At 37.8% G+C, this 14,904-nt stretch overlaps 1 protein-coding gene across 1 annotated transcript in view; it reads left to right on the top strand.

Moving 5' to 3' along the window:
• The first annotated feature begins 1,388 nt into the window (after positions 1-1,388).
• LOC128553423 (E3 ubiquitin-protein ligase SHPRH-like) overlaps positions 1,389-14,904 on the top strand; it is a 49,573-nt gene continuing 36,057 nt past the window's right edge. Inside the window, exons 1-7 of the mRNA XM_053534567.1 lie at positions 1,389-2,133; positions 4,118-4,193; positions 9,693-9,847; positions 10,631-11,169; positions 13,808-13,915; positions 14,271-14,397; positions 14,718-14,797. Of these exons, the coding sequence (XP_053390542.1) occupies positions 1,998-2,133; positions 4,118-4,193; positions 9,693-9,847; positions 10,631-11,169; positions 13,808-13,915; positions 14,271-14,397; positions 14,718-14,797 (1,221 nt within the window). The 5' untranslated portion in view covers positions 1,389-1,997. The remainder of the gene's footprint in view (positions 2,134-4,117; positions 4,194-9,692; positions 9,848-10,630; positions 11,170-13,807; positions 13,916-14,270; positions 14,398-14,717; positions 14,798-14,904) is intronic.

Raw genomic sequence — 14,904 nt, 5'->3', positions numbered from 1 at the left:
AAACTTCACACAAGTGATCAGTACCAACAGTAGTTGTGCATGGGGCATGTTAGGTTCTTTCAGAAAAAAAATTTGCAGACTTATGGGACTTTGTTTTTTTGTTACTATACTATATACATAGACACAATCTTGTGCGCACCATCTCTCCTCATCCCCTTGACACAATTTAATGAAACTTCACACAACTGATCAGTAACAACAGTAGTTGTGCATGGGGCATGTTAGGTTCTTTCAGAAAAAAAATTTGCAGAGTTATGGGACTTTGTTTTTTTGTTACTATACTATATACATAGACACAATCTTGTGCGCACCATCTCTCCTCATCCCCTTGACACAATTTAATGAAACTTCACACAAGTGATCAGTAACAACAGTAGTTGTGCATGGGGCATGTTAGGTTCTTTCAGCGACAAAAATTGCAGAGTTATGGGACTTTGTTTCTTGTTAACATACTAAGTACATACAGCCTGCATATGCAATCTTGTGCATGCCTAATCTACCAAACCCTTGCACACAATTCAATGAAACTTCACACAAGTGATCAGTACCAACCCTAGTTGTGCATGGCGCATGTTACATTCTTTTAGATAAATATTCTACATAGTTATGGGACTTTGTTATCCCCCGCCGATGAAATCGGGAGGGGGGTATTGAAATGGCGTTGTCCGTCCGTCCGTCAGTCCGTCCGTCCGCAGCCATTTCTCAGTAACTACATGGTAGAATTTCATGAAACGTGAAATAAACATGAACCAACATACTGCGATGATGCCCGTCAAGTTTTTTTTTTTAATTGGTCAATTTCCCTCAGAGTTATTGCCCTTGATTTAATAAAAAATGTCTGTCTGCAGCCATTTCTCAGTAACTAACAGGTAGAAATTCATCAAATTTGAAATAGACATGAACCAAGATACTGCGCTGATGCCTGACAAGTTTTTTTTTTGATAGGTCAATTTCCCTCAGAGTTATTGCCCTTGATTTAATGAAAAATGTCCGTCTGCAGCAATTTCTCGGTAACTAGCAGGTAGAATTTCAACAAACTTGAAACAGACATGAACCAAGATACTGCGACGATGCCCTTCAAATTTTTTTTCGATTGGTCAATTTTCCATTTAGTTATTGCCCTTTAATTGTTTAAAAATCCACAGATCTGTACATAACAAACCAACCAATTGGAAGAATTTCATTAAACTTCTTCCATTCTTTTCCATGCACATTTATTATAAACATGTGATGTTGTGTACCTACACCTGGTCACCACCTTACATTGGTCACCCCCCCCCCCCCCACCAATTTTTTTTTTTTTTTTCATTTTTCGTTTTCTACCAATATTTATAACCAACATGTAAACTGTTGTATCCTCACCCCACCCCCCCCCCACCCAAACAAACCATTCATTTTCTTTTAATTTGATTTGACTTATGAAATTATTTGCTTCTTGGTAACATTCTTAACTTTTTGCAGGATATATTTTTTTGCTGTTCCTCAACTCTGACCCTTTCTGCGGGGGATTCCAATTCATCGAATTTGCTTGTTTTTTGTTACTATACTGTATACATACAGTCCACATAATTATGCAGTCTTGTGTGTGTCAAATTCAATGTACTGTGTCAGTGCATGCGGGGGGTACATTCATCACCTTTAGTGATAGCTCTCGTTAACTTTGGATCCTCGAAACCATCAGTAATGTTGCTCATTCCCTTAAAGCCTGTAGCAATCATAGTCATTGCATTCATCTAGTTTCATAACAGTGATACAGACACAGACCTCAAGGCATTATTATTGTTTTAAATATACATTTCAATTTTTTTCTCTTTTTTTTTCTCTTCAATATTGAAGCTTTCCAAGACATTGTAAGGATGTCCATTTTGATAAATGCTACATGCATGATCTAAATTTTTTAGAATTTTATTGTATGTTTATATCTAGATTATGATGATCTGCCGTATACCAAGAAGCATGACATAGATGAGCTATACAGGGTGATTAAAGAATGGCACATGGCAGGATTCGGTCAGGTTCTCCCAGGTATACAGCATCCAGACCTGTTACCTAGGTTACGACCATATCAGCAGCAAGCTATCACATGGATGTTGGAAAAAGAAAGACATGTACAAGTTAAGGATAGTTCTGAAGGTAAATAGTTGTTTATGTTTTAAATAGGGATGGGAACGAATACTGAAATCAATATTCGAATATTCGGTTTGCCATATTCGAATATATTCGAATATTCGGTTTGTTTTAATGGAAGCTTTAAATTCTTATTAAGTGATTGGCATATACACAACGTATTCATTTGTTTAAAGCGTGGATCATCGTACGTAATAAGGCCAAAAAATGTTTGTTTCGGGTAACCCGTTCCTACCTAGCAAAACCTGCCGATCCTAGCGTTTTATTTCACGATTATGTCAGAATAATCATGAACAGATTTAACTAATTCAGTGTTTTAGCTTCAAAATGATACAAAAAATCAAAACGATTATAATTTAGACCGTCGCAATTTTATCTAAAAATAGCAGGTCGTCCCATTTAAACACGTGACGCGCTGTTGTATTACCGCCGCCATTTTGAAAATTTTCAATCGGCGTGTAAAAATCGTCGTGTTAAAGCAAGTAAGGCAGACTTAAACCTCCTTCAACATGAACTTATGCATCAATCATATGTTATTTCTTGATTTTATTATAAAGTACTTCAAAATTTAATTCGAATACGGCCGATGGCGGATGAAAACCGATCCTGCGGATGGTCTGAAACGTCATACAAAATATTGTGAAAAGATCGACAATATCTACAAGTTTGGTGTTGTTTTCGAAAAAAAAATAATTCTACAACTTGTTACATAAAACAGGTGCCAATAAAAATGAACAAAAGATAAAAAGATATCACATTTACGCCTAATACAAACTGTTAATCCGTAGCGATGACCCCAGGTAATTATGCATTGCAAGTTTCTTGTTAATTGGACATCTTTTGACATGCATCTGACACATTGACGCCTGGGGTCTGTTGCAAACTGTTAATCCGTAACGATGGCCCCTGCCAATTATGCATTGCTATTTTCTTGTTAATTGGACATCTTTTGATACGCGATAAACAAACATGACATGGTTTTATTCTGTAGAATTAGCATGCTCATGTTACCCAAAATCAATGATACTTATTTTGAAAAAAAAATATACAATAATTTACGAATATTCGAATTTGATTTTCATATTCGAATATTCGACCGATTTTCGAATATTCGAATATTCGGATATTCGTTCCCATCCCTAGTTTTAAAAGTGAGATATTTTAAAGTCACTGACATTTGTGCAAGTTAGAGGCTGTAATTTATGAAAGTAATGCTTCATTTAATGGGCTCTTTGGCAGCTCTGGAGTATTTAATGTACTCCATGGCAATTCAGCAGGAACTTTTAATGTACTCCATGGCAATTCAGCAGTAACATGTAATGTACTATATGGCAACTACACAGGAGTATTTATTGTACTCCATGGTAACTCAACAGGAGTATTTAATGTATTATATGGCAACCCAACTGGATCATTTAATGTACTCCATGGCAACTCAACATGAGTGTTTAATTAAGAAATAATTTATAGCAAAAGAGTGCTTTAACACTATTTATGCACATGGGCGGTTAGACGTTGGGCATAATAATTGCACGAGGGCGCAGCCCGAGTGAAATTATTTGTACGACGTATCACGCCTAAGTATATAAATAGTGTTAAAAGACTCTTTTGCTATAAACTATTTTGATTCTAATATGCTCTTGATCTGAAACAGTAGATAAAATATAGAAGCGCTCTTTCTTGGTCGCAACAAAAACTTTGACGTCACCGCATGTTAACGTGATGTCATTCTAACGTAAGAGTGTTTTAACAGAGACAAGCATTTTAGAATGTACTCTATGGCAGCTCAACAGAAGTATTTATTGTATTCCATGACAACTCAGCTTAAGCATTTAATGTATTCCACAGCAACTCAACTTGAGCATTTAATGTAAATATGTAACATGAGCATTTAACATATTATATGGCAACTCAAGAGGAGCATTTAGTGTACTCCATAGCAGTTAATGTCATTTCTGTCTCTGTTCTACACAAGCAATTCATATTTCAGATGATCTGCATATACTATACAAGAAGATTGTAACGATGGATGGTCAGACGCTGCATTTTCACAAATATGCTGGGGTGTGAGTAGTAATTTTTCACATGTATCTTAATTTTTAATACGCTTTTTTTGACACAAAAATTGCTTAATCATTTTTTCATTTCTCAATGTCATTGCAGTTAAGATCTTTTTGCACTGAGGTTACAGGTCTTTGTATCCTGTTACAAGTAGAATGTGATACGAACTGTATATTTGAATTTGTTAATTTAATTATCTTGATTTTTAGCTCACCTGTCACAAAGTGACAAGGTGAGCTTTTGTGATCGCGCGGCGTCCGTCGTCCGTGCGTGCGTGCGTGCGTCCGTAAACTTTTGCTTGTGACCACTCTAGAGGTCACATTTTTCATGGGATCTTTATGAAAGTTGGTCAGAATGTTCACCTTGATGATATCTAGGTCAAGTTCGAAACTGGGTCACATGCCTTCAAAAACTAGGTCAGTAGGTCTAAAAATAGAAAAACCTTGTGACCTCTCTACAGGCCATATATTTCACAAGATCTTCATGAAAATTGGTCAGAATGTTCACCTTGATGATATCTAGGTCAAGTTCGAAACTGGGTCACGTGGGGGTAAAAACTAGGTCAGTAGATCTAAAAATAGAAAAACCTTGTGACCTCTCTAGAGGCCATATTTTTCATGAGATCTTCATGAATATTGCTCAGAATGTTCACCTTGATGATATCTAGGTCAAGTTCGATACTGGGTTATGTTGGATCAAAAACTAGGTCAGTAGGTCTAAAAATAGAAAAACCTTGTGACCTCTCTAGAGGCCATATTTCTCAATGGATCTTCATGAAAATTGGTCAGAATGTTCACCTTGATGATATCTAGGTCAAGTTCGAAACTGGGTCACGTGCGGTCAAAAACTAGGTCAGTAGGTCTAAAAATAGAAAAACCTTGTGACCTCTCTAGAGGCCATATTTTTCAATGGATCTTCAGGAAAATTGGTCAGAATGTTTACCTTGATGATATCTAGGTCAAGTTCGAAACTGGGTCACGTGGGGTTAAAAACTAGGTCAGTAGATCTAAAAATAGAAAAACCTTGTGACCTCTCTAGAGGCCATATTTTTCATGAGATCTTCATGAATATTGGTCAGAATGTTCACCTTGATGATATCTAGGTCAGGTTCGAAGCTGGGTCACGTGGGGTCAAAAACTAGGTCAGTAGGTCTAAAAATAGAACAAGAGGACCATGATGGTCCTGAATCGCTCACCTCTTCCCACATGACCCAGTTTTGAGTATGAAGTCGTTTTTTCTATTATTTGACATAGTGACCTAGTTTTTGAGCTCATGTGACCCAGTTTTGAACTTGATCTAGATATTATCAAGATAAAAATTCTGACCAATTTTCATGAAGATCCATTGAAAAATATGGTCTCTAGGGAGGTCACAAGGTTTTTCTATTATTTGACCTATTGACATAGTTTTCGAAGGTACGTGACCCTGTTTTGAACTTTACCTAGATATCATCAAGGTGAACATTCTCACTAATTTTAATGAAGATCTCATGAAAAATATGGCCTCTAGAGAGGTCACAAGGTTTTCTATTTTTATATCTACTGGCCTAGTTTTTGACCACACATGACCCAGTTTCGAAACTGACCTAGATATCATCAAGGTGAACATGCAGATCAATTTTCATGAAGATCCATTGAAAAATATGGCCTCTAGAGAGGTCAAAAGATTTTAATAATTTTAGACCTACTGACCTAGTTTTTGACAGCAGTTGACCGAGTTTCAAACTTGACCTATATATTATCAAGATGAACATTCAGACCAACTTTCATACAGATCCCATGAAAAGTGTGGTCTCTAGAGAGGTCACAAGTTTTTTTTATTATTTGACCTACTGACCTAGTTTTTTATGGCACATGACCCAGTTTCAAATTTTATCTAGATATCAAGGTGAACATTCTGACCCATTTTTATGGAGATCCATTCACAAGTATGGCCTCTAGAAAGGTCACAAGGTTTTTCTATTTTTAGACCTACTGACCTAGTTTTTGACCGCACATGACACTGTTTCGAACTTGAACTAGATATCATCAAGATGAACATTCAGACCAATTTTCATACAGATCCCATAAAAAATATGGCCTTTAGAGAGGTCACAAGGTTTTTCTATTATTTGACCTACTGACCTAGTTTTTGATGGCACGTGACCCACTTTCAAACTTGACCTAGATATCATCAAGATGAACATTCAGACCAACTTTCATACATATCCCATGAAAAATATGTCCTCTAGAGAGGTCACAAGGTTTTTCTATTATTTGACCTACTGACCTAGTTTTTGATAGTATGTGACCCACTTTCGAACTTGACCTAGATATCATCAAGATGAACATTCTGACCAATTTTCATGAAGATCTCATGAAATATATGGCCTCTAGAGAGGTCATAAGGTTTTTCTATTTTTAGACCTACTGACCTAGTTTTTGACCACATGCGACCCAGTTTCGAACTTGACCTAGATATCATCAAGATGAACATTCAGACCAACTTTCATACAGATCCCATGAATAATATGGCCTTTAGAGAGGTCACAAAGTTTTTTTATTATTTGACCTACTGACCTAGTTTTTGAAGGCACGTGACCCAATTTCGAACTTGACCTAGATATCATCAAGGTGAATGTTCTGACCAATTTTATTGAAGATCTTTTGAAATATATGGCCTCTAGAGAGGTCACAAGGTTTTTCTATTTTTAGACCTACTGACCTAGTTTTTGATGGCATGTGACCCAGTTTCGAACTTGACCTAGATATCATCAAGGTGAACATTCTGACCAATTTTCATGAAGATCTTGTGATATGAATAATATGGCCTCTAGAGAGGTCACAAGGTTTTTCTATTTTTAGACCTACTGACCTAGTTTTTGACGGCACGTGACCCAGTTTCGAACTTGACCTAGATATCATCAAAATGAACATTCAGACCAACTTTCATACATATCCCATGAAAAATATGTCCTCTAGAGAGGTCACAAGGTTTTTCTATTATTTGACCTACTGACCAAATTTCATAAAGATCCCATGAAAAATGTGACCTCTAGAGTGGTCACAAGCAAAAGTTTACGGACGCACGCACGGACGGACGGACAACGGACGACGGACTCCGCCCGATCACAAAAGCTCACCTTGTCACTTTGTGACAGGTGAGCTAAAAATTCTTACAAGGTACAGATATGTCAAAATACACCTAAAAATTGGAGGTGCCATCCATGTTGTACCACATGAAAGTGGTCTCAGTTTTTCCCTACGGCCAATAATAAACAATAGGACCATGATGGTCCTGAATCGCTCACCTATCCCCACATGACCCAGTGTTGGACTGAGTATGACGTCGTTATTTCTATTATTTGACACAGTGACCTAGTTTTTGAGCACATGTGACCTAGATATCATCAAGATAAAAAATTCTGACCAATTGTCATGAAGATCCATTGAAAAATATGGCCTCTAGAGAGGTCACAAGCTTTTTCTATTATTTGACCTAATGACATAGTTTTTGAAGGCACGTGACCCACTTTTAAACTTGACCTAGATATCATCAAGGTGAACATTCTCACCAATTTTCATGAAGATCTCGTGAAAAATATGGCCTCTAGAGAGGTCACAAGGTTTTTCTATTTTTCGACCTACTGACCTAGTTATTGACCGCACATGACCCAGTTACGAACTTGACCTAGATATCATCAAGCTGAACATTCTCACCAGTTTTCATGAAGATCCATTGAGAAATATGGCCTCTAGAGAGGTCACAAGGTTTTTCTATTTTTAGACCTACTGACCTAGTTTTTGACCCCACGTGACCCAGTTTCGAACCTGACCTAGATATCATCAAGGTGAACATTCTGACCAATATTCATGAAGATCTCATGAAAAATATGGCCTCTAGAGAGGTCACAAGGTTTTTCTATTTTTAGATCTACTGACCTAGTTTTTAACCCCACGTGACCCAGTTTCGAACTTGATCTAGATATCATCAAGGTAAACATTCCGACCAATTTTCCTGAAGATCCATTAAAAAATATGGCCTCTAGAGAGGTCAAAAGGTTTTTCTATTTTTAGACCTATTGACCTAGTTTTTGACTGCACGTGACCCAGTTTCGAACTTGACCTAGATATCATCAAGGTGAACATTCTGACCAATTTTCATGAAGATCCATTGAGAAATATGGCCTCTAGAGAGGTCACAAGGTTTTTCTATTTTTAGACCTACTGACCTAGTTTTTGATCCAACATGACCCAGTATCGAACCTGACCTAGATATCATCAAGGTGAACATTCTGCCCAATATTCATGAAGATCTCATGAAAAATATGGCCTCTAGAGAGGTCACAAGGTTTTTCTATTTTTAGATCTACTGACCTAGTTTTTACCCCCACATGACCCAGTTTCGAACTTGACCTAGATATCATCAAGCTGAACATTCTGACCAATTTTCATGTAGATCCATTGAGAAATATGGCCTCTAGAGAGGTCAAAAGGTTTTTCTATTACTAGACCTAATGACCTAGTTTTTGACCCCACGTGACCCAGTTTCGAACTTGACCTAGATATCATCAAGGTGAACATTCTGACCAATATTCATGAAGATCTCATGAAAAATATGGCCTCTAGAGAGGTCACAATGTTTTTCTATTTTTAGACCTACTGACCTAGTTTTTGACCCCACGTGACCCAGTTTCGAACTTGACCTAGATATCATCAAGGTGAACATTCTGACCAATTTTCATGAAGATCTTGTGAAATATATGGCCTCTAGAGAGGTCACAAGGTTTTTCTATTTTTAGACCTACTGACCTAGTTTTTGACGGAACGTGACCCAGTTTCGAACTTGACCTAGATATTATCAAGGTGAACATTCTGACCAACTTTCATAAAGATCCCATGAAAAATGTGACCTCTAGAGTGGTCACAAGCAAAAGTTTACGGACGGACGGACGGACGCACGGACGACGGAAGCCGCGCGATCACAAAAGCTCACCTTGTCACTTTGTGACAGGTGAGCTAAAAACCTTGTGACCTCTCTAGAGGCCATATTTCTCAATGGATCTTCATGAAAACTGGTGAGAATGTTCAGCTTGATGATATCTAGGTCAGGTTCGTAACTGGGTCATGTGCGGTCAAAAACTAGGTCAGTAGGTCGAAAAATAGAAAAACCTTGTGACCTCTCTAGAGGCCACATTTTCACGAGATCTTCATGAAAATTGGTGAGAATGTTCACCTTGATGATATCTAGGTCAAGTTTAAAAGTGGGTCACGTGCCTTCAAAAACTAGGTCATTTGGTCAAATAATAGAAAAAGCTTGTGACCTCTCTAGAGGCCATATTTTTCAATGGATCTTCATGAAAATTGGTCAGAATTTTTTATCTTGATGATATCTAGGTCACATGTGCTCAAAAACTAGGTCACTATGTCAAATAATAGAAATAACGACGTCATACTCAGTTCAACACTGGGTCATGTGGGGATAGGTGAGCGATTCAGGACCATCATGGTCCTCTTGTTTTCTAGATGTTTGCTGGAGCGTCCCTGTTGTGTCCCTGCCCCTCCTGGTGGTATATTAGGGGAGGAGATGGGTCTGGGGAAAACCGTAGAGGTCCTGGCATGTATGCTTCATAATCCACGGGAAACTGTTCCACTACCAGATCCACTACCAGTTGTTGAAGGTAACATATTATTTCCCTCGGAACATAGCATATATCCAAAGTAAATTGGCTTTTAGTTTATCTGAATAAACAGGTACATATTTCAGTTTTATTGAAGATGATATTGTGGTCAAACAGTGATGTGCTACATCCTGTTTTGCAGAATGAAATTCTTACCAATATTTTCCGACCAAAAAAGAGGTCGTGATTGCATGCTGAGAAATTGTTAATATTTGTGGGTTACTGGTTTTCATGGATTTCATGGTTTAGTGAATCCACAAGTTTAATTCTCAGTGAACAGGTAATATTTCCATTCATTTTATATTCAAAGTTTGAAATACACAAATTAATACCTCAGTGAAATAGCTCTTTTTGCCCAAACCATGAAATTTAATGAGCCGTGCCATGGGAAAACCAACATAGTGGGTTTGCGACCAGCATGGATCCAGACCAGCCTGCTCATCCGCGCAGTCTGGTCAGGATCCATGCTGTTCGCTAACAGTTTTTCTAATTCCAATAGGCTTTGAAAGCGAACAGCATGGATCCTGACCAGACTGCGCGGATGCGCAGGCTGGTCTGGATCCATGCTGGTCGCAAACCCACTATGTTGGTTTTTCCATGGCACGGTTCAAATGATTTTGCAGTATTAAAGTATGAAAACTCTTCTTTTGAATATGATGAGAGTAAATACAAGAGCAATAGTTTAAAGTATTAAAATACAAGTTCAGGATGGCCATGTCGTAGACTTTGATTTTGTGATGTATCGTTCAATTTACTGTTAGTTTTTGTAATTTTTCATTTCAGACCTGGTTGAGGTAGAAACAGGTAACAAAAAGAAGAAGAGAAAAAGAAAGAGGAAAAGGATCAGTTCTTTCTCATCAGATTCAGATGATGATACACTTATTTATTCTGATTTGAATAATGAAAAAGTGTCACCTGATCTAAATTCAGAAACAAGTAACCAATCAGATTGCAGAGACTTGAAAAGAATGGACCAATCAAATCACAATGATTTAAAAACTGCAGAGAATGTTAGTGATAAAAAAACTGACTGTGATATAGATACAGAGGGTCAAAGTGGTTCTAGAATCAGAAATGAAACAGTCTCTGGTCATACAAAAGAATTTAAGAATATTTTCACAGAAAGGCCAGAGGTTCATAAGGCAGAATTTGAATGTTTATGTGGTGCTACAGGCTTAGAGGCACACAGAGGTAGAAGGAAGAGGAAGCATGCAGTCCAGTGTACAAAATGCCATCTGTGGCAGCATGCTGAATGTGTCAACTATGATGTAAAGGATCCATACAGGGGGGAGTTCAAATGTCCACACTGTCATGTTGCTTCGGTAGGTACTGTTTACCTTTACCCTGCTATATTTCTAAAATGGACTGGTCCATCATTCAATTTGGGCAGTACCACTTATTATTGAAAGGGGTGTTCACTGAAAATTTACTGACTGAATAGTGAACAGTAGAAACCATGATAAGCCTGTATGGACGTAAAGGCAAAATCTCTTGCCGCCAGTGGGACAAAGGTTAAAGAATAGTGAGAGCTGTTCTATTCACTCGGGTGTCGGCATCATTGTTGGTGTCACACCTCGGTTAAAGTTTCGGTTGCAAGTTCATATCTTATGAACAATTGCATATGTTAGATTGAAACAAGGCTTCCAACTCACTAAACCTACTGAAATAACAAAGTTAGATAACTCTTGGTTGAGTTTAATTATGCCCCCCTTTGAAAAAGGAGGGGTATATTGTTTTGCAGATGTCGGTCGGTCGGTCGGTCGGAATGTAGACCTATCCGTTTCCGGATGATAACTCAAGAACGCTTAGGCCTAGGATCATGAAAGTTGATAGGGAGGTTGGTCATCACCAGCAGATGACCCCTATAGATTTTGAGGTCTGTATGTCAAAGGTCAAGGTCACAGTGACCCTGAATAGTAAAACGGTTTCCGGATGATAACTCAAGAACATTTGGGCCTAGGATCATGAAAGTTGATAGGGAGGTTGGTAATGACCATCAGATGACCCCTATTGATTTTGAGGTCAGTATGTTAAAGGTCAAGGTCACAATGACCCTGAACAGTAAAACGGTTTCCGGAAGATAACTCAAGAACGCTTAGGCCTAGGGTCACGAAAGTTGATAGGGAGGTTGGTCATCACCAGCAGATGACCCCTATTGATTTTGAGGTCTGTATGTCAAAGGTCAAGGTCACAGTGACCCTGAATAGTAAAACGGTTTCCAGATGATAACTCAAGAACACTTGGGCCTAGGATCATGAAAGTTGATAGGGAGGTTGGTAATGACCATCGGATGACCCCTATTGATTTTGAGGTCAGTATGTTAAAGGTCAAGGTCACAGTGACCCTGAACAGTAAAACGGTTTCCGGATGATAACTCAAGAACGCTTAGGCCTAGGGTCACAAAAGTTGATAGGGAGGTTGATCATGACCAGCAGGTGACCCCTATTGATTTTGAGGTCAGTATGTCAAAGGTCAAGGTCACAGTGACCAGGAACAGTAAAATGGTTTCCAGGCAATAACTCAAGAACGCTTGGGCCTAGTGTCAAGAAAATTGATTGTTAGGTTGGCCATGACCAGCAGATCACCCCTATTGATTTTGAGGTCATTAGGTCAGAGGTCAAGGTCACATTGGCTAGGAACAGTTAATTGGTTTCTGATCTTCTTGTCCAAAACCATAGGGCCTAGGGCTTTGATATTAGGTATGTAGCAAAATCTAGTGGTCCTCTACCAAGATTGTTCAGATTATTTCCCTGGGGTCAAATATGGCCCCACCCCTAGGGTCACATGGTTTATATAGACTTATATAGGAAAAAAATTTGAAAATCTTCTTGTCCAAACCATAAAGTCTGTGGCGTTGGTATTTTGTAATGTAGCATCATTTATTGGTTCTCTACCAAGTTTGTTCAAGTTATCCCTCTTGGGTCAAATATGGCTCTGCCTCAGAGGTCAAATGGTTCATATAGACTTATATAGGGAAAAACTTAGAATCTTCATGTCCATAACTTACATCATTCAAATTTGGACCACATGTATAGTTTTGAGTGGCAAGATGAACCTTGACATGAGTTGACCTTGATCTTGACCTAGTGACCTACTTTCACATTTCTGTACCTACAGCCTTCAAATTTGGACCACAAGCATAGTTTTGTGTACTGAAATGAACTTTGATCTTGAGATTGACCTAGTGACCTACTTTCACATTTCTGAAGGTACAGGCTTCAAATTTGGACTGCATGCATATTTTTGTGTTCTGAATTGAAATTTTACATTGATTTTTATCTATTACCTACTTTCACATTTCTCAAGCTACAGCCTCCAAATTTATGGCACAAGCATAGTTCTGTCTACCGAAATGAACTTTACCTTGAAATTGATCTAGTGACCTGCTTTCACATTTCTCAAGCCACCGCTTTCAAATTTGGACCACATACACATTGTTTTGTACCTAAATGAAATTTGACCTTGATTTTGACCTTGAGCTAGTCTTGAAATTTGGAACTCAAAAATGGCTCAGTGGATGGCGCCAAGATCAATCTGTAATCTCTTGTTAGGTTAATAGGTTAAAGGTCAAGGTCAGATTAAACCAGAATGGTAGCATTTTTGTTTACAGTGAGCATATAATTTCTGTTCCTTGTGCAATTACTGAATGCATCAAGGGGGGCATTTCATGTTCGACGAGCTCTTGTTCAAATAATGGCACTTTATTTACTTAGAAAATTCTGTTAATGTTTTGTGTACAACTACCAATCAAGCAGTATCTCAGTAACAGCTGTATGTAGTGGATTAAAACTTCATACAGTAATTTGTATGCATGTTGGATATCAATTTCCCAATGGTATACTTATATCAAACCAGTCATGTTAGTGCAGAGTTGTCTTATTCTGTTTAATTCTTCAGAAAAAAATGTATTTTAAAAATATGCCAGAAAGAATTAGTTTTGAACTCAGATGTATGTTTCAGGACCCCATTTCTTCAGGAGCAACCCTGATTATCTCACCTTTCTCTATAGCTCACCAGTGGGTGGAGGAAATATTGAAACATGTCAAAAAGGAGGCCATCAACGTGTTTGTAAGTGACTGTTTTACACTGAAATTTTATATTAAACTCTGTTTAGACAGTTACATGTAATAGTACTGCAGAAGCAAGGGACAGCAAAACATAGCCAGTCTCTACTGAACAAGTGCCTGTAATTATGTGTGCAGTTTTGGCACATACAAAGCTTAATTATATACATGTTAAAGTGTCTATAAATTGACATGAAGTCATGAATTAGAATAGAGGATGAGTTAAATGGCAATTTGCATTCTTTTTTCAAAACGAATTTATAAAAAATCTTTAGTAAGTTTTGTGCATTAGTATGAAATTTTGTCCATCACAGTGTGTCCCTGGAAAAAAATGAGCTTCTCATCTTTATTATTTCTAGATGTATAATGGTGTACATAAACAAGGATTTATTCAGCCTCGTACCTTGGCCAAGCAGGATATTGTAATAACAACATATGAAACACTTCGGAAAGAGATAGACTATGTAGATCTTCCACATTGTAACAGTAAGTGTGAACTTTCTTCAAGTTACAGGTGTGTTTTAGTCTGGGAGTGATTTCAAACAGATATTTTATTCTGAGAAGTAATGATAAGCATTTTTACTCCAAGTTCGTGAGGCCATACCATCCTCTTCCCAAAACACACAGGTATACCTCTGTTCCATATACTAGTAAATAATTGTTGTTATGGCTGAATTGGTCTTAACTTTACTCTTGCCCCTGCTCTTTTCTTAGCCCATGACCTTTCAGCTGTGTGACTGACACAGACCAAATATTTACCACTTATGGTTTCTGTTGAGCCTAACAACTGCCCATTTCCATTTTAGGTTCTGAGGGTAGGAAGTTGAGATATGCAAAGAGGTTCATGGCTATACCAAGCCCTATGACTGCTGTAGAATGGTGGAGGGTATGTATAAATATTTCTTCCCTTTCAAATAAATCACTTTATATTGTCTTATATAAAGGAATCTGTTTATGTGCAGTAGATCAGTCTTATAATTATGTCTCCCCCAG

The sequence above is a fragment of the Mercenaria mercenaria genome, unplaced genomic scaffold (assembly GCF_021730395.1).
Source record: "Mercenaria mercenaria strain notata unplaced genomic scaffold, MADL_Memer_1 contig_3809, whole genome shotgun sequence".
In the NCBI taxonomy this organism is placed as follows: Eukaryota; Metazoa; Mollusca; class Bivalvia; order Venerida; family Veneridae; genus Mercenaria; species Mercenaria mercenaria.
This window is presented reverse-complemented; position numbering and strand designations above follow the sequence as displayed.